This window comes from Neoarius graeffei, chromosome 10, assembly GCF_027579695.1.
Source record: "Neoarius graeffei isolate fNeoGra1 chromosome 10, fNeoGra1.pri, whole genome shotgun sequence".
NCBI lineage: Eukaryota > Metazoa > Chordata > Actinopteri > Siluriformes > Ariidae > Neoarius > Neoarius graeffei.
Genome location: NC_083578.1, coordinates 66,328,979 through 66,349,448, shown reverse-complemented (window position 1 = coordinate 66,349,448; position 20,470 = coordinate 66,328,979). Strand labels below are relative to the sequence as shown.

The 20,470-nt window shown below is 43.8% G+C and overlaps 1 protein-coding gene across 3 annotated transcripts in view; it reads left to right on the top strand.

The window, feature by feature from the left end:
• The first annotated feature begins 2,896 nt into the window (after positions 1-2,896).
• Positions 2,897-20,470, top strand: part of kazna (kazrin, periplakin interacting protein a) — a 170,990-nt gene continuing 153,416 nt past the window's right edge. For all 3 annotated transcript variants that reach the window (XM_060932141.1, XM_060932140.1, XM_060932144.1), the window contains exon 1: positions 2,897-3,216. In XM_060932141.1, coding sequence (XP_060788124.1) covers positions 3,036-3,216 — 181 coding nt within the window. In that variant the 5' untranslated portion in view covers positions 2,897-3,035. The remainder of the gene's footprint in view (positions 3,217-20,470) is intronic.

Sequence of the window (20,470 nt, the reverse complement as noted above, 5' to 3'; positions counted from 1 at the left end):
TGTGTGTGTAAGGTGCACAGTCCTGAGGTGAATGTGCTGTGTGTGTGTGTAAGGTGCACAGTCCTGAGGTGTATGTGCTGTGTGCGTGTAAGGTGCACAGTCCTGAGGTGTATGTGCTGTGTGTGTGTGTGTGTGTAAGGCGCACAGTCCTGAGGTGTGTGTGCTGTGTGTGTGTAAGGTGCACAGTCCTGAGGTGTATGTGCTGTGTGTGTGTGTAAGGTGCACAGTCCTGAGGTGTATGTGCTGTGTGTGTGTGTAAGGTGCACAGTCCTGAGGTGTATGTGCTGTGTGTGTGTGTAAGGTGCACAGTCCTGAGGTGTATGTGCTGTGTGTGTGTGTGTGTGTAAGGTGCACAGTCCTGAGGTGTATGTGCTGTGTGTGTGTGTAAGGTGCACAGTCCTGAGGTGAATGTGCTGTGTGTGTGTGTAAGGTGCACAGTCCTGAGGTGAATGTGCTGTGTGTGTGTGTAAGGTGCACAGTCCTGAGGTGTATGTGCTGTGTGTGTGTGTAAGGTGCACAGTCCTGAGGTGTATGTGCTGTGTGTGTGTGTAAGGTGCACAGTCCTGAGGTGTATGTGCTGTGTGTGTGTGTGTGTGTGTGTAAGGTGCACAGTCCTGAGGTGTATGTGCTGTGTGTGTGTGTAAGGTGCACAGTCCTGAGGTGAATGTGCTGTGTGTGTGTGTAAGGTGCACAGTCCTGAGGTGTATGTGCTGTGTGTGTGTGTAAGGTGCACAGTCCTGAGGTGAATGTGCTGTGTGTGTGTGTAAGGTGCACAGTCCTGAGGTGAATGTGCTGTGTGTGTGTGTAAGGTGCACAGTCCTGAGGTGTATGTGCTGTGTGTGTGTGTAAGGTGCACAGTCCTGAGGTGTATGTGCTGTGTGTGTGTGTAAGGTGCACAGTCCTGAGGTGAATGTGCTGTGTGTGTGTGTAAGGTGCACAGTCCTGAGGTGAATGTGCTGTGTGTGTGTGTAAGGTGCACAGTCCTGAGGTGTATGTGCTGTGTGTGTGTGTAAGGTGCACAGTCCTGAGGTGTATGTGCTGTGTGTGTAAGGTGCACAGTCCTGAGGTGTATGTGCTGTGTGTGTGTGTAAGGTGCACAGTCCTGAGGTGAATGTGCTGTGTGTGTGTGTAAGGTGCACAGTCCTGAGGTGTATGTGCTGTGTGTGTGTGTAAGGTGCACAGTCCTGAGGTGTATGTGCTGTGTGTGTGTGTAAGGTGCACAGTCCTGAGGTGTATGTGCTGTGTGTGTGTGTGTGTGTGTAAGGTGCACAGTCCTGAGGTGTATGTGCTGTGTGTGTGTGTAAGGTGCACAGTCCTGAGGTGAATGTGCTGTGTGTGTGTGTAAGGTGCACAGTCCTGAGGTGTATGTGCTGTGTGTGTGTGTAAGGTGCACAGTCCTGAGGTGTATGTGCTGTGTGTGTGTGTAAGGTGCACAGTCCTGAGGTGTATGTGCTGTGTGTGTGTGTGTAAGGTGCACAGTCCTGAGGTGTATGTGCTGTGTGTGTGTGTAAGGTGCACAGTCCTGAGGTGTATGTGCTGTGTGTGTGTGTGTGTGTAAGGCGCACAGTCCTGAGGTGTGTGTGCTGTGTGTGTGTAAGGTGCACAGTCCTGAGGTGTATGTGCTGTGTGTGTGTGTGTAAGGTGCACAGTCCTGAGGTGTATGTGCTGTGTGCGTGTAAGGTGCACAGTCCTGAGGTGTATGTGCTGTGTGTGTGTGTAAGGTGCACAGTCCTGAGGTGTATGTGCTGTGTGTGTGTAAGGTGCACAGTCCTGAGGTGTACGTGCTGTGTGTAAGGTGCACAGTCCTGAGGTGTATGTGCTGTGTGTGCGTGTAAGGTGCACAGTCCTGAGGTGTATGTGCTGTGTGTGTGTGTGTGTGTGTGTGTAAGGCGCACAGTCCTGAGGTGTGTGTGCTGTGTGTGTGTAAGGTGCACAGTCCTGAGGTGTATGTGCTGTGTGTGTGTGTAAGGTGCACAGTCCTGAGGTGTATGTGCTGTGTGTGTGTGTGTGTAAGGTGCACAGTCCTGAGGTGTATGTGCTGTGTGTGTGTGTAAGGTGCACAGTCCTGAGGTGAATGTGCTGTGTGTGTGTGTAAGGTGCACAGTCCTGAGGTGTATGTGCTGTGTGTGTGTGTAAGGTGCACAGTCCTGAGGTGTATGTGCTGTGTGTGTGTGAGGTGCACAGTCCTGAGGTGTGTGTGCTGTGTGTGTGTAAGGCGCACAGTCCTGAGGTGTATGTGCTGTGTGTGTGTGTAAGGTGCACAGTCCTGAGGTGTATGTGCTGTGTGTGTGTGTAAGGTGCACAGTCCTGAGGTGTATGTGCTGTGTGTGTGTGTAAGGTGCACAGTCCTGAGGTGTATGTGCTGTGTGTGTGTGTAAGGTGCACAGTCCTGAGGTGTATGTGCTGTGTGTGTGTGAGGTGCACAGTCCTGAGGTGTGTGTGCTGTGTGTGTGTAAGGCGCACAGTCCTGAGGTGTATGTGCTGTGTGTGTGTGTAAGGTGCACAGTCCTGAGGTGTATGTGCTGTGTGTGTGTGTAAGGTGCACAGTCCTGAGGTGTATGTGCTGTGTGTGTGTGTGTAAGGTGCACAGTCCTGAGGTGAATGTGTTGCGTTTCACATTATGGAGTGTGGTATTGCAGATTTATAAAAGTATTGCATAGAGAGTCATGTTATAAAGTACTGCACATTATAAATGAGTAAAATAGTAATATAAATAGACTATAAAGTCAGAGCATATCCGAGTTCAAGTATATGGAATAGTAACAACAGTGACGAAGTACTGCGTTAAAATGATGTAACTCTTTTTGTTTGAATGCGCCCTTCTGTCCCCCCCCTCCTCCGCGAGGAGATGGTACGGTCCGCTAAGGAGCTGTTCGTCATCCTCCGTTCAGTGCGCGCGAGCAGCAGCAGTGTGTGTGTGTTGAGCTTCACGCCATGATGGAGTCCGGCGCGCGGTCAGCGCGGGGCGGCTTTACAGCGGCTGCGCTGTGAGATCCCGGTCTAAACTCAGGAGCGGTTCTGATGAGCGGAAGCGGATGATCTGTGAAAGGATGGAGGACGGAGAGCAGCTCGTGCGCCGCGGAGACGCCACTATCGCTCGAGCGAGTCACGAGCACACGGAGCTGCGCGCGGAACCGGCGGCGCGTGACGAAGCAGGAGAAGCCGGAGCGCGAGACACAGCCACGGTCGAGCGGAGACAGTCACGCAGCTGCCACGGTAACGCGGCTTCACCTTTCTTTCTCTCTCTCTCTCTCTTTCTTTCTTTCTTTCTTTCCCACATGTTCTGCAGAGCGCAGGAACGCAGTTCTCCGTTTGCGTGCTTTCTTACGTCATCACTCACAAGCGTGTGCGTGCGTTCCTGAGCTCTGATCTCCGGATGAGCAGCAGAGTGAGGTTCGGAACGCAGCAGCAGCACACCGCCATGGACTCGGGGCAGTGAACAATGTGGAGGAGAAGAAAACAACTACACACAACACTACAGAGTCAACAGTACATTAGTAACTCCTCATGTGCCAGAGTGAGTGTGCACTAGGGTGCATCAGTTGCCCCCTAAAAATGAAAAGTTCCTCCGATCATGATGCATTTTTGTTTTTATGTTCCTTTTGGTAAGAAAACACACTGGGGGGAATATTTTGACAAAATTCAAAAGTTTAATGCATGGTGGCACCATACCTGTCAACTTTGAGGTTTGAAAAAAAAAGGGATATTTCTCAGATTTTTAACTCAAAATAAGGGAAAATTTCAGAAAGTCATACCCTTCTCCAAAAGTGGGTGTGTAGTTGAATGGGGGGCAATTTTCTATCTAGTATTTGTGATTTCCTGGACTCTGGTGCATGTTGGTGATAGCCAAGACCCAAACTCAATATGCTTATGGTTTATAGAGTGCATTTGTGAATAAACTAATACATTTATTTTTATTTGCTTTCAGTGGTACCAGTTATTTCCCAAATTAAGGGCTAAAATACGTATCTTATGTTAAAATAAGAAAGGTCATTATATAACCAGTCAATAAATTCAATTCCATTGCAATTTATTATGGTTTTACCATAGTCATGGCCTTGGAACATTAGATAGATAGAGTAATAAAGAGTAATATAAAATATTAAACCAAGAGTGATTTAAAATGGGTAAGTTTCAGATAGAAAATAAAATAGACAATGAGTGGATAAAACAGTTAATACACCAATTAGTTTACACTAGGCTATTTATGAGGTCTTAGCCAGGACATACTTAATGTAAACATGTGTAGCTTACCTTTGATTATTTGGGAGGCTTTCGTTTTCACCATGGAACATTTCTTTGCGATGGAAGAGTCTGGGAACATTCCAGCCACGCACTTGTTGAAATCATCAAAGAAAGAGAGGCTAATGTTTTTCTTAGCTATTAGCATCACCATCTTCACCTCAGACCTGATCAGTGTTGCCAGATACTGCTGACGTTTTCCAGCCCAAAATATGTTCAAAACCCGCCAAAATGCACTTGAAACCGCCCAATCTGGCAACACTGGATCTAATCACTTGTTCAGCCTCGCCTCCGGACGGAGTTATGTAATTACTGATGCCTGAGAGGGCGGGGACGTGAATTCATGGCCCGACTTCCTGCTGTAAACTCCTGTCAGAGGCGCGTCATGAATTCTGGACCTACCGACTTTTTTATATTGTGAAAATACGGGACGTTTATATAATGTGAAAATACGGGATATTTTCAGGAAAATTAAAAAACGGGAGGACAGCGGGAAATAAGTAAAAATAAGGGATTTCCCGGGAAAAACGGGAGGGTTGACAGGTATGGGTGGCACCAGGAGCTCAAAGTTTCATGAAACATTATGGCACCTTATAGAGCAGGGGTGGGCAATTATTTTTTCCATGGGGCCACATGAGAAACAGAAAATTTTGTGGAGGGCCGGACCATAAGGCTGAACTAAATTCTGCATAATATTAATTGTATTTCTTTATATAAAGCAATAAATATCATTGTTTGTTTTTACAAGCTGCTAAGACTGGTAAGAGTATGGAAAAAACGAGGTTGCCTTACAAAAAATGTAATTTATTCAATCAAATTTCCCAAAACAATGGTTAACAAAATGTGAGCATTTGTACCATTTTTTTTTTTCAGTCACATTCACCCCAAAACACAATAAAGACATCACAATATTGTCTTTCTACTCCAAATATCAAGCAAGATACATCATATTATAATAATGATGCCCACATTTGTAGTCTAATCACCTCATTTGGTGTTTTTCAGTTTATTTGTTCAGTGAGAGAAATCTAGTCTCTGTTGGTCTTTAACGAGTGCATCAGAGTCAGGTTGAATGTCTGAGGTGGAGATGCGAAGCACAGCTGACAGATGATCATCAGTCCATTCAGTGTAGGAATCAGATCTACAGATCGGCTCGGGCTCCGGCGCCTGCTGGTGACGTCACACTATGTGATTGGTTGGACTGTTTGAAGGATGACGTACAAGTTTGTGGTTGGTCTGGGCAAATTACGGAAGTAGTTATTGCGGGATTAGGTTTCGTGGGATTTCATGTCATGTTCATGTTGCGCGCATTGCGTTTTTGTTGAACACAACTTCAAAATAAAAGCAATGCACGTTCAGTCCATGCATGACGTAAAATTAGAAAATATGTTTATTTTGTAATTTCTAATTAACCTTATGCGGGCCGGTCAGAATGAACCAAAGGGCCGGATGCGGCCTGCTGGCCGGAAAATGCCCAGGTCTGTTATAGAGTATACCAAATATCTTAGATACACATTTTTAGTACAGGGCGGCACGGTGGTGTAGTGGTTAGCGCTGTCGCCTCACAGTAAGAAGGTCCGGGTTCGAGCCCCGTGGCCGGCGAGGGCCTTTCTGTGTGGAGTTTGCATGTTCTCCCCGTGTCCGCGTGGGTTTCCTCCGGGTGCTCCGGTTTCCCCCACAGTCCAAAGACATGCAGGTTAGGTTAACTGGAGACTCTAAATTGACCGTAGGTGTGAATGTGAGTGTGAATGGTTGTCTGTGTCTATTGCCCCTTTTCCACCAAAGCAGTTCCAGGGCTGGTTCGGGGCCAGTGCTTAGTTTGGAACCGGGTTTTCTGTTTCCACTGACAAAGAACTGGCTCTGGGGCCAGAAAAAACGGTTCCAAGCTAGCACCAGCTCTTTGCTGGGCCAGAGGAAAGAACTGCTTCCGTCAGCGGGGGGGGCGGAGTTGTTAAGATCAACAACAATAACAAGACCGCAAAAGATCGCCATTTTTAAGCGACGAGAAGCAGCAGCTGTACAAACGCGAAGTCATTTATTATTATTATTATTATTATTATTATTATTATTGTTGCTGCTTCTTCCGTGTTGTTTTTTCTTCAATATTCGCGCCAAGGTTTATGCAAATGTAGCGACGTAACTGATGTATACAGCGATGTAATGACGTGACTTCCCTTAGCACCGCGAGCTATGGAAAAGCAAACTGGTTCTCAGCTGGCTCGCAAGTTGAACGAGTTGTGAACCAGCACTGGCCCCCGAACCAGCCCTGGAACTGATTTGGTGGAAAAGAAGACTGTGTCAGCCCTGTGATGACCTGGCGACTTGTCCAGGGTGTACCCCGCCTTTCGCCCGTAGTCAGCTGGGATAGGCTCCAGCTTGCCTGCGACCCTGTAGAACAGGATAAAGCGGCTACAGATAATGAGATGAGACATTTTTAGTACATATTCTAAATATATTATCAAGCACAGTTTGAGTTTTAGCTATTCATTGACTCATTGTTCAACTACTTTTAAACAATACAAATGTATTATGAATCACATTAACGCTTCTCAATCCCTTGCAAAGGTTCTTAACATGATCTCTGGGTCACAAGAAATCAATAAATGGAGTCCAACATTGTGATTCAAACCTTACGCGAAAACATAAAATAAGCGTTTTTTTGGCAAAAAAAAAAAAAGAACCTCATGGTGCCACCATTAGACTTTTGAATATGGTCAAAAATTTTACAGGATGTCTTTATGGGTGAAAAGGAACACCCAAACAAAAATGCATCAGATTTTATGAAAGTGAGGGCAACTGATGCACTCTAGTGTGCAATAATAATAAAGTATACTTTAAAAAAAAAGTGCATTATATTCAGTGTTGGGCACGTTAAGCTGGGCATACACTGTGTGATTTTTTTTTCAATCGTGGTATTCAGCTGCTGCTCACATTGTACGAGTGAATCGCAGGGGTAAACAGCATGCAGCTTACGATTCCTGTTCACATTATACGATCCGATGCTCAGGATTTCAAACAGGTTTGATTTTCATCCGATCGATCGGGAGGAGGTCGTGAGGTGTTAATCGCTTGTCGTTACCCCATGTATACTACACAATCCGAGACGCACGATTGAGCCAAAACTCGGCCCGATCTCCAAAATAGTTGCACGAGTGAAAATCATGTAAAAATCGGGCCAAAAATCGCACAGTGTATGCCCAGCTTTACTTTCAAAAAGTAATTAGTTATAGTTAGTAGTTACTTTTCCCAAAAAGTAACTGAGTTACTTTGTCATAAAAGTAACTAATTACCAGGGAAAGTAATTATTCCGTTACATTTTGTCCCCCCCCCCAAAAAAAATCAAATTCAATTAGTGTAATCATAATAAAAGTGAATGTTAAATGTGTTTAATGACCTGAAATGGACACTTAACAGAACCAATTATGCCCCTTTTCCACCAAAGCAGTTCCAGGGCTGGTTCGGAGCCAGTGCTTAGTTTGGAACCGGGTTTTCTGTTTCGACTGACAAAGAACTGGCTCTGGGGCCAGAAAAACCGGTTCCAGGCTAGCACCAACTCTCTGCTGGGCCAGAGGAAAGAACCGCTCACGTCAGCGCGGGGGCGGAGTTGTTAAGACCGACAACAATCTCAAGACCGCCATTTTTAAGCGCTGAGAAGCAGCAGTCATCCATTATTATTGTTGTTGCTGCTTCCTCTCCGTGTTGTTTTTGCTTCAATATTCACGCCACGGTTTATGCAAATGCAGCGACGTAACTGACGTATACAGCGACATAATGACGTGGCTCCCCTTAGCACCACGAGCTATGGAAAAGCAAACTGGTTCTCAGCTGGCTCGCAAGTTGAACGAGTTGTGAACCAGCACTGGCCCTGAACCAGCCCTGGAACTGATTTGGTGGAAAAGGGGTACTAGTAACGTTATCTACACTATATTAATATTTTTGTGGGACAATGTGAGAAGACATCTATCAAATGTAATATATTTTTGTAGTTATTAAAATTGTTGAGGACAAACGCTTTGTTCCTCAACATAATGTGCATTGCACGTACACATTTTTGCCTTTTATTTCAAGTAATGAAAAGTAATGGCTGTATTTCCAATTTGAAAACGCAGTCTTGGGCTGACCGCTCACCATCGCTGGGTCTTCTGATTGAAAGTGTGTGCAGTAGTACAGTAGACGTAGCCTACCTACGTATGTTGTCCAAATCTACTCTGATTGCCTTACTATGCCGTTGTCTCGCATCTTCCCGCCCCACACTAAAGCAGAGTAAAGAAAGGCTGAACGAGCAGCGTGCCAGATGAAAACAGCTTTAATAAAGTAACGCAGAGCATTTTATTGTAAGTAATGGGAACGGCGTTATAACGATGTAAAAAGTAATTAGTTAGATTACTCGTTACTAAAAAAAAAAGCCGTTATTCCCATCACTGATTATATTGCTAAATCTATGTATGAGTTTATTGTACGCTTGCATGCATCTGTTTTATAAACAAAAAGAGGCTGAGTGGCTGTTAGGGTTATGACCATGCATAGTGCATGCACGCTGACTGATCAGAAAGAAAGCACAACTTTTATTCATCACACACTTGTGTGAAATTCCTCTCTGCATTTAACCCATCTGAAGCAGTGAAAACACACACCTGGAGGAAACCCACGCGGATACGGGAAGAACATGCAAACTCTACACAGAAAGGCCCTCACCGGCCACTGGGCTCGAACCCAGAACCTTCTTGCTGTGAGGCGACCGTGCCGCCAGACACATCCAAAGATGGCCAGCATTCCTCAGTGCCTAAAGCAGCCTTTCTCAATTAGGGTGCCGTCAAAAAATGATATATTCTAACATTGAAATAAGAATTACAATTCCAAAAAACGATAGTTACACTAATGCAGATCGTTGCCGCCTCATGCATCATCAAAATTTGTCTCACAGCCACCTTTCCCATGTCACAACGTCGCTACCGGGGTCAGCATGACTGCGTATATTTTATGTGGGGGTGCCTTGAGAATAGGGATCGACCAATATGTTTTTTTCAGGGCCGATACCGATACCGCATGGTGGTGTAGTGGTTAGCGCTGTCGCCTCACAGCAAGAAGGTCTGGGTTCGAGCCCCGTGGCCGGCGAGGGCCTTTCTGTGTGGAGTTTGTATGTTCTCCCTGTGTCCACGTGGGTTTCCTCCGGGTGCTCCGGTTTCCCCCACAGTCCAAAGACATGCAGGTTAGGTTAACTGGTGACTCTAAATTGACCGTAGGTGTGAATGTGAGTGTGAATGGTTGTCTGTGTCTGTGTGTCAGCCCTGTGATGACCTGGCGACTTGTCCAGGGTGTACCCCGCCTTTCGCCCGTAGTCAGCTGGGATAGGCTCCAGCTTGCCTGCGACCCTGTAGAAGGGTAAAGCGGCTAGAGATGATGAGATGAGATACCGATACCGATTATTATGGAATTGGGATACCGATAACCGATAAATGTAAACGTTATAATTCACATGAAATTATGCATAGCACACACTGACACAGACCTTCATATCCATGAAATGTATGTTTAATTGTAAAATTGAACATGAAATTTTGTGCAGGGAGATGCCAGCAGCATTTGTACAATAAAGTCAAACATTAGTTAGAATAAAATGAGAAATAAAATAATAAAATAAATATTCACCAATAAAAAAATAAATCACTCCCTACTATATTACAGCTCACCATTTTCAGTGGAAAATAAATGAAAATACACTCTGGATTCTTTTACACTAAGAACTAAGTAAGACTTGCCAACTTCAAGTAGTTTTTAAATAACAAATCAAGTGTAGGGAGCTGCCTGCAGCATTTTTTAAAAAGTAAAACCAAACATAAAGTCGGCTATCACTCCCTATTATGTAACAACTTAACAAGTAACCATCTACATTCTAATGCTTTTAATGCCCAAGCCTAATATTCCCAGTTTAGGAGGATTATGTTGGAGTGAAGGAAGCATTACATGTAGTTTCAGCGAGACTAGTTGGTTGTAGGCTAATTCAAGTGCTTCCTTCCGTAAGCTAAGTTTGCCTGGCTACACAGATGCAAATGGACAATTTTAACGAGTAGTAGATGAAGAATGTAAACATATAATAATGTTGTGCAAACAACTTGTGTGTTTGTGACTTATTGCGGCAAAAGCAGCGTGTCCTTACCTTGAAGTGGGATCTGCTTCTGCCCGAGTGCCCGTACGGCCACCTTGAAACAGTTCACAGCGTTTAGCTACGCGTGTTGATTGGCTGTATCCCTTGTGCCGCTTCTGCCCGAGTGCCCGTACGGCCGCCTTGAAACAGTTCACAGCGTTTAGCTACACGTGTCGATTGGCTATATCTCTTGTGCCAAACAAATCAGATGTTGTGGTGGGCGGGACCGTGTTCTTGAACTCAGAGAGGCGAGTGCAGGAAAGGACGTGCAGTGACAGTCGCGTTAGGAACGAAATGGCTGCAAAAAGGCATGTTATCGGCATATCGGTGGAAATTATGGCCGATACCGATAACCCTAAAAATGCAGAATATCGTCCCGATATATTGGCCAGGCCGATTATCGGTCGACCCCTACTTGAGAATTTGCATACTTCTGAAGGGTGCCGTGACTGAAAAAAGGTTGAGAAACGCTGGTCTAAAGGAACACTCCAACATTTTGCCCAATCTCATTTCTATCTCTTGTTCAAGAACTGGTATGAATTATGACACTTTTTTTCACAAAAAGCCTGTTTGATAAAGAAAGCAAGCACAACTTTATTCATCACACACTTGTGAAATTCCTCTCTGCGTTTAAAGGCGTCATTCCATGACAAACCGTTTAATACTGGCTCTTTCTGAAATACCATAGGTCACTCCGAGTTGCATATGCATGCTGCACGTGAAAATGTTCTTCTAACCGTGGGTGGTAAAAGAGAGCAATTGGACTTGCTTGAAGATTCTTGAAGACGTTTCACCTCTCATCCGAAAGGCTTCTTCAGTTTTCTAAAGAAGAACTGAAGAAGCCTTTCGGATGAGAGGTGAAACGTCTTCAGGAATCTTCAAGCAAGTCCAATTGCTCTCTTTTACCACCCACAGTTTACCATGACCTGGATGACTGAGAATCTTCACAGACATGTTCTTCTACCCCCATTCCCTGTATTAGCCTATGAAAGAAAATAGATGGAAAAATGAGCGAACCAGAAAAAGCCATACGAGTTTGCGTCACTTTGAAAATTAGTAGTCATGGCCTCGCCCGTAACCCACTGGAGGGAGCGCCACAGTGCTGTTAGCCAATCAGAAGCGATATGTTTACATGTTATGAATATTCATTAGTAAGAGCTGAAATCCTGTCATTCTCCCACCACCCACTCCTCCGCCAAACTAGAACAGCCTGAACCAGGAGCACCACAGCATTTTTTTTCACCAAAACCGGCTCACAGGGCATTCATTCATACTAGAGACCACCGCACAATTAATGAAAAAACGATGCAATGACACCTTTAACCCATCTGAAGCAGTGAACACACACACACGTGAGCAATGCTAACAGCGTCCGGGGAGTAGGTGCCTCGCTCAAGGGCCCAAGGCCGTCCCATATTAACCTATCCGTATGACTTTGCGATTTAGTTTAATTCTTACTCATAATGGAGCCTGTAGGTAAGTTGTTGGATTGTGTACTCAGATGACATGAGGCTTTTTTTTTTTAATGTGCATTATATTACTAAATCTATGTATGAGTTTATTGTACGCTTGCATGCATCTGTTTTATAAATAAAAAGAGGCTGAGTGGCTGTTAGGGTTATGACCATGCATAGTGCATGCACGCTGACTGATCAGAAAGAAAGCACAACTTTTATTCATCACACACTTGTGAAATTCCTCTCTGCATTTAACCCATCTGAAGCAGTGAAAACACACATGCACTCGCGCGCACACACACACCCATCAGCCCAAGGCCATCCTATATTAACCTAACCACATGTCTTTGGACTGTCGGGGAAACCGGAGCAAACCCACGCAGACAACATGCAAACTCCACATAGAAAGGCCCTCACCGGCCACTGGGCTCGAACCCGGAACCTTCTTGCAGTGAGGCGACCGTGCTAACCACTTACACCACCAAAGATGGCCAGCATTCCTCAGTGCCTAAAGGAACACTCCAACATTTTGCCCAATCTCATTTCTATCTCTTGTTCAAGTACTGGTATGAATTGTAACACTTTTCACGAAAAGCCTGTTTGATAAAGAAAGAAAGCACAACTTTATTCATCACACACTTGTGAAATTCCTCTCTGCGTTTAACCCATCTGAAGCGGTGAAAACACACATGCGCGCACACACGTGAGCAATGCTAACAGTGTCCGGGGAGTAGGTGCCTCGCTCAAGGGCACCTCAGCCCAAGGCTGTCCCATATGAACCTATCTCTGTCTTTGCGATTAGCCTAATTCTTACTCATATTGGAGCCTGTAGGTAAGTTGTTGGATTTTGTAATGGATTGTGTACTCAGACGACATGAGTTTTTTTTTGTTTTTTTTTTCCTTTCCCTCCGCCAATAACGGTCACCATGTCAGATTAGGCAATCATAGGGCCGTAAATTCTTGCCTGTCTTAGTTGGGAGACTGGCGACACTACAAGTTTGGCCCCAACCGATCATCATTCACGTTCTTGGGTAGGAGAGTCAAGAAATGGTCAACCATGGCTATCAAGGAACATGTCGTATGCCAGAAAATACAAAATAATCTGATATGCTAGACTTTTCCTTGGGGCATCCCAGACGACACGTTGCTGTTCTTCAGTTATGTCGCGCTACAGCACGTATTCATGAAGTTCATATTCCGGCCGGACGCTAGAAATTTGTTAGCCGTGACAAAATCAGGGTGAATTTGTGTAGTCTGATCCCGGTTAATAAAATACATCAAGAATAACCAATCACAGCGTCATGCACACTGACTGATCAGACACATCCAAAGATGGCCAGCATTCCTCAGTGCCTAAAGGAACACTCCAACATTTTTCCAATCTCATTTCTATCTCTTGTTCAAGCACTAGTATGAATTGACACTTTTCATGAAGACGTGAAAAGCCTGTTTGATCAGCTTAATTCTTACTCATAATGGAGCCTGTAGGTAAGTTGTTGGATTGTGTAATAGATTGTGTACTCAGATGACATGGATTATTTTTTTTTTTCTCCACCAATAAGTCACCATGTCAGATTAGGCAATCATATTGCTGTAAATTCTTGCCTGTCTTAGCTGGGAGACTGGTTGGGGCCAAACTTGTGTTGCCAATCATCATTCACGTTCTTGGGTAGGAGAGTCAAGAAATGGTCAACCATGGCTATCAAGGAACATGTCATATGCCAGAAAATACAAAATAATCTGATATGCTAGACTTTTCCTTGGGGCGTCCCAGACACCACGTTGCTGTTCTTCGGTTATGTCGCGCTATAGCGCGTGTTCCTAAAGTTCATATTCCGGCCGGACGCTAGAAATTTGTTAGCCGTGACGACAAAATCGGGGTGAATTTGTGTAGTCTGATCCCGGGTAATAAAATACATCAAGAATAACCACAGTGTCATGCTGTTCGAGGACAACCATTAAATTGGTAGCATTGAGTAACTCCTCATGTGCCAGAATGAGTGTGCAGTATGTATAATAATAATAAATTAGTATACTTTTTTTTTTAAATGTGCATTATATTACTAAATCTGAGTTTATTGTACGCTTGCATGCATCTGTTTTATAAACAAAAAGTGGCTGAGTGGCTGTTAGGGTTATGACCATGCATAGTGCATGCACACTGACTGATCAGACACATCCAAAGATGGCCAGCATTCCTCAGTGCCTAAAGGAACACTCCAACATTTTTCCAATCTCATTTCTATCTCTTGTTCAAGCACTGGTCTGAATTATGACACTTCACGAAGACGTGAAAAGCCTGTTTGATAAAGAAAGCACAACTTTATTCATCACACACTTGTGAAATTCCTCTCTGCATTTACCCCATCTGAAGCAATGAACACACACATGCAAGCACACACACACACACACACACACACACACGAGCAATGCTAACAGCGCCCGGGGAGCAGTTGGGAGTTGGGTGCCTCGCTCAAGGGCACCTCAGCCCAAGGCCGTCCCATATTAACCTAACTGCATGTCTTTGCGATTAGCTTAATTCTTACTCATAATGGAGCCTGTAGGCAAGTTGTTGGATTATGTACTCAGACGACATGAGGGTTTTTTTTTTTCCTTTTTCTCCACCAATAACGGTCATCATGTCAGATTAGGCAATCATAGGGCCGTAAATTCTTGCCTGTCTTAGTTGGGAGACTGGCAACACTACAAGTTTAGCCCCAACTGATCATCGTTCACGTTCTTGGGTAGGGGAGTCAAGAAATGGTCAACCATGGCCATCAAGGAACATGTCGTATGCCAGAAAATACAAAATAATCTGATATGCTAGACTTTTCCTTGGGGTCTGCTCTGCTCAGGGTCACCACCTTACTCGTGGTGGGGCGGTTTGCATGTCCCAGTGACCTCGTAGAGCTATGTCGGCTGGAGTCTCAAACTCCTGGTAAGGCCACCCATGCCGAACAGGTCGAAAGGTAGGGGCCAGACAAAGAGTGATCCCCTGGTTCTCCAGGTTGGAGGTTGGGCGTGGGGCCAACTACTCCACCCCGTAAAAAGGAACAAAGTTATGGAAATGACAAGTGGGTGTCGCCGGGTTGGGGCCTTATTTCCCACCAGGGGAGAGGAGGATAAGTAAGTTTCCTTGGGGCGTCCCAGACACCACGTTGCTGTTCTTCGGTTATGTCGTGCGATAGTGCGTGTTCCTGAAGTTTATATTCCGGCCGGACACTAGAAATTTGTTAGCCGTGACAAAATCAGGGTGAATTTGTGTAGTCTGATCCCGGTTAATAAAATACATCAAGAATAACCACAGCGTCATGCTATTCTAGGATAACCATCAACAAAGTGATGGTGTGATGCTGTTGCCAAGCCAAAATGTTTTATTCCTCTTGTACCACAACAATTTGTCAATGATTCCTGTTTGTGTTGCTGAATGACGCGTCATACTTTTTAACTGTTTATTGTATTTAATGCTGTGGGATGTTCTTCAGTTAAATTAAACATTCTTTCAACAGTCTGTTTTTTCCTCTCTTTGGAGGTTAATAATAATTACTTATTAACTGAGCGCGAGGTCTTTACTGTAAAATATCAGACCGTGGTCTTGACAGTACTACGGCTTGGTCCGTACAAAAGACCTCGGTCTGATATTTTCCCGTAAGGTCCGAGCAAACGAGGTTAATAAGGAGTTTATTGCATAGATTTTTTTTTTTTTAATTTCTAATATTAAAATAGATGGTCATGATAATGAGGCGTGACGTTGCTTTCAGTCACGTCATATTTGTAACGTAGTTGAGTCACGCATGCAGAATAAACGGCTAGCGGTTTCAAAACTGAATTTAGCGGTTTCTGAATGCTCTTCGTTGCTCATTTCTTGATAAATAAAATACATAGCTTAGTCATTTTACAGAGCAACATGAAAGTACTCTGTCCTGAAGACTCACTGAACATTACAAACCCCTTGACACTAGAGACCCCTTCAATCAGCGTCTCCTTACAGAAAGCTTCATCATCATATCAATGATGATCATAACATGTTTTGAAAAATCTGTTTATCATTATTAGTCCTTGATTATGTGGGGCATACGGCATCAGAGCCCTGCGAGTGAGTGGTTGCTATAGAAGTGATAACGTGTTGGAATGAATGCATTTATAGACATCTCTGATTTTGCATTACAGATATAAGTAAGCGTTTTCGAGAAACTGTTCTGATATACGCTCTTAGTAAAAAGGGTTCTTCAAAGATTCTTTGGATTGTAGCTTTGTCATGGGGTTCTCCGTGGAACACTATCTGATGAGGAAACTATTGTAGGTTTCTATAAGTAAGTTTTAAAGGACAAGTCAAAGAACAATTGAATTTAGCGTTTTCCTTCTCCAAGATTGTAGTTTTATCAAACGTCAGGTAACGTAAAGTAATTCTGGTTATGTTATGCATGTTCTCCTGAAGGATTTTCTGTATCCATGCACCATTAGGCCACCATTCGGCTTTCCATCTGAATAGTAGTCCCGTCTCTGAAAAGAATTAATTCTATAGATTTTGAGGTTAATTAAAAAAAAAACCCCACTTACGGATGAATTTATGACTTCTACAGAAATATTTTGGATAAACGTTAATCATCTGTCAGAACAGATGCCCTTAAGCTGAGTGAGTTTTGAGCGTGCTTATTATAGGGAAATGCATCCAAATCATTGTTTGCCGTAATTAAGCATACAATACAAAAAAAGATTGGAAAATGCTGAACCGTTGATTTTAAACGCATTCATCGTCGTCAGAATGAGTCACTAATGGTCCTCCTTGATCTGACTCCAAATATACGTCCTTTCTTGGATATCCTTTCTGGACCACAGCATCTTGGCGCTCAGTGGGATGGTTATTATTGCAGGGTCAATTCAGTCAATGTAAGTCCCCACAAGCTTTATTGTCTTGTTCATGTGAAAGGGAATACACACACACACACACACACACACACACACTGGTGCGACAGGGTTTTGCGCTGGCACTTGCTGTTTCTTTATTAACACATTGTGAATCAATCAGCTGTTCCATTGTTTGTGTGTGAGATCTGAAAGAACACTTCTGCAGTGGCCAGGGATTTTTCATCAATTCAATGGGCTGTTTGTTCATCTTGGCCAGTTTTACCAGAAAGAAGCGTTGGCTGTCTGTGTGGCACACACACACAGAGAGGGAGAGGGAGAATGGTTAAAGGAAGGAAGGAAGGAAGGAAGGGAGATTGTACATTAGACGGGATGGTGGATCATTTGGAAAATCAGGGTCACTGAAGGTCTAATCAACTGTTTTCGTGAATTTAGTTTGCCTTCTTCCAGTCCAGAGAAATGACTGTATTCTCGGCTGAGCTGAAGTACACTTCCAGCACGGTGCACCATGACGATCGGTGATAAAGGACAAAATTGATTGAAAATGATAGCAAGCAAACAGCTTGTACCCACTTAGACATGTTTAATGAAATAAGTTAATTAATTTCCCATTGGATCAAATGACTTCCCCGCACAAACAGAAGAATGAATAAGCACTGTAGTGGGAAGCATTCTGGATGATATCCAGTGTTCATCTCAAGGTCTGCACTGTAATATAATGCTGCAAAGAACGTCAGCTCTTTCCGGTTGGTGTCAGTATTTTGAGAATGTGTTTACTTCTCATTCAGCCGTTGTTCTCAGTTTTCCCACGCCGTGGCCAAGATTTTTCTTCAAGTAGCTGAGATTTTTATGCAGGCCATTTTTCTGAAGTGTCTAAGCTGCTGGTGTCCGTCACATCTTTAGTCAGGCTGTTAGGGGCCTCAGGCTCGTCAATGATCTCTGTGAACTATTACAGAATAAGCCAAACCCAGTGATTTGCTTGCTCCTTCATGCTAGGTGTGGGGTTTTCATCCATCCATCCATCCATCCATCCATCCATCCATCCATCCATCTGGTTACTGTCTGTGTGGTTTTGGATGTGTCTCCGTGAGCTTTCATCTGGGTTCTCTGGTTTCTACCCACCTCTATGTGACACTGTGTGAATGCATGTGTGTATGGTGCTTTGCAACGGACTAACGTTCCATCTGGAGTGTATTCTTGCCTCACGGCCAGTGTTCCTGAGATTACGCTGACCAGGATAAAGCTGAAGATCAGTGAATGAATGGATGAAAAGAACTTGAGGAAGCAAATGTGTACATGTTCAGAGGTGGACAAAGGACCCAGCTTTATTACTTAAAGCTAGACGGCCTTTCGATTTCATAAAATCGGTGAAATTTAGTTCCCTCTGAAATTTGGTCATTGTGATGCATGTTTATTTCTGCAATATCTCAAAAAAAAAAAAAACAGGCCGTTCTGTGGCTGGGAAGTTATTTATTTTGAGGGGATTCCCAAGCAAATAATGTGCATGAACTCGATCGCTTTGTGCAGTTAAGCAGACAGAGGAAGTCTGTGTGCGCATGCGCAGATTTACCTGCTGCTTCTTCTTCTGGCATCCACAGTGTTGCATTACTGCCATCTACAGGTTTACCCTGACCGTGCACTGACAGTTACATAATTCTGTCACTAAACGAACAGCTGATCACACCGAGGTGCTCACTGACTGCCGATATTTATTAGTTTGGTCCTGCGTTTCCTTTCCTTCGTAACATAACGCCTTTTCTTCTCGCTTTCCGTTATTGTTGTCGGTCTTTCACCTTTTCATTCGCGTCCTTCATTTTCCTCTCCGGTTTCAAATTTGTATCCCACAATGCCTTGCGCAAACAGGGAAAGCCCACCACGTGATGCGTGATGTAGTATCTTGTATTGAGTCATGATGAAGCAGGAAAAAATAGTGGAGAGTTTAGGGCCATGTGGCCCTAAATTCATTAATCGTTCCATTTTAAAAAACCTAATACATTTGGAAGTCTGTGATTCGAATTCAGTAGCTTTCAGTCCACTAAACAAAAATAATTGGGTGTCAGGGAAAATGCTTATGACCTACACCTGAAAAATCTGAAAGGCAGTCAACCTTCAAGTCGAAGTACAGATCCCACTGGTCAAATGTTACTCCAATACAAGTGAAAGTTGTACAGTCAAATTTTTACTTAAAGGAACAGTCCACCGTATTTCCATAATGAAATATGTTCTTACCTGAATTGAGACGAGCTGCTCCGTACCTATCCAAGCTTTGCTGAGAAAATGTATTATTTAAAGAGAAAAATTAGGTGATTTTTAAATTTCATGACAACAACACATCTCAAAAAAGTTGGGACAAGGCCATGTTTACCACTGTGAGACATCCCCTTTTCTCTTTACAACAGTCTGTAAACGTCTGGGGACTGAGGAGACAAGTTGCTCAAGTTTAGGGATAGGAATGTTAACCCATTCTTGTCTAATGTAGGATTCTAGTTGCTCAACTGTCTTAGGTCTTTTTTGTCGTATCTTCCGTTTTATGATGCGCCAAATGTTTTCTATGGGTGAAAGAGCTGGACTGAAGGCTGGCCAGTTCAGTACCCGGACCCTTCTTCTACGCAGCCATGATGCTGTAATTGAGATGCAGTATGTGGTTTGGCATTGTCATGTTGGAAAATGCAAGGTCTTCCCTGAAAGAGACGTCATCTGGATGGGAGCATATGTTGCTCTAGAACCTGGATAAACCTTTCAGCATTGATGGTGTCTTACCAGATGTGTAAGCTGCCCATGCCACACGCACTAATGTAACCCCATACCATCAGAGATGCAGGCTTCTGAACTGAGAGCTGATAACTTGGGTCGTCCTTCTCCTCTTTAGTCCGAATGACACGGCGTCCCTGATTTCCATAAAGAACTTCAAATTTTGATTCGTCTGACCACAGAACAGTTTTCCACTTTGCCACAGTCCATTTTAAATGAGCCTTGGCCCAGAGAAGACGTCTGCGCTTCTGGATTATGTTTAGATACGCCTTCTTTGAACTATAGAGTTTTAGCTGGCAACGGCGGATGGCACGGTGAATTGTGTTCACAGATAATGTTCTCTGGAAATATTCCTGAGCCCATTTTGTGATTTCCAATACAGAAGCATGCCTGTATGTGATGCAGTGCCGTCTAAGGGCCCGAAGATCACGGGCACCCAGTATGGTTTTCCGGCCTTGACCCTTACGCACAGAGATTCTTCCAGATTCTCTGAATCTTTTGATGATATTATGCACTGTAGATGATGATATGTTCAAACTCTTTGCAATTTTACACTGTCGAACTCCTTTCTGATATTGCTCCACTATTTGTCGGTGCAGAATTAGGGGGATTGGTGATCCTCTTCCCATCTTTTCTTCTGAGAGCCACTGCCACTCCAAGATGCTCTTTTTATACCCAGTCATGTTAATGACCTATTGCCAATTGACCTAATGAGTTGCAGTTTGGTCCTCCAGCTGTTCCTTTTTTGTACCTTTAACTTTTCCAGCCTCTTATTGCCCCTGTCCCAACTTTTTTGAGATGTGTTGCTGTCATGAAATTTCAAAATGAGCCAATATTTGGCATGAAATTTCAAAATGTCTCACTTTCGACATTTGATATGTTGTCTATGTTCTATTGTGAATACAATGTCAGTGTTTCAGATTTGTAAATTATTGCATTCCGTTTTTATTTACAATTTGTACTTTGTCCCAACTTTTTTGGAATTGGGGTTGTAATTACCGATACTGTC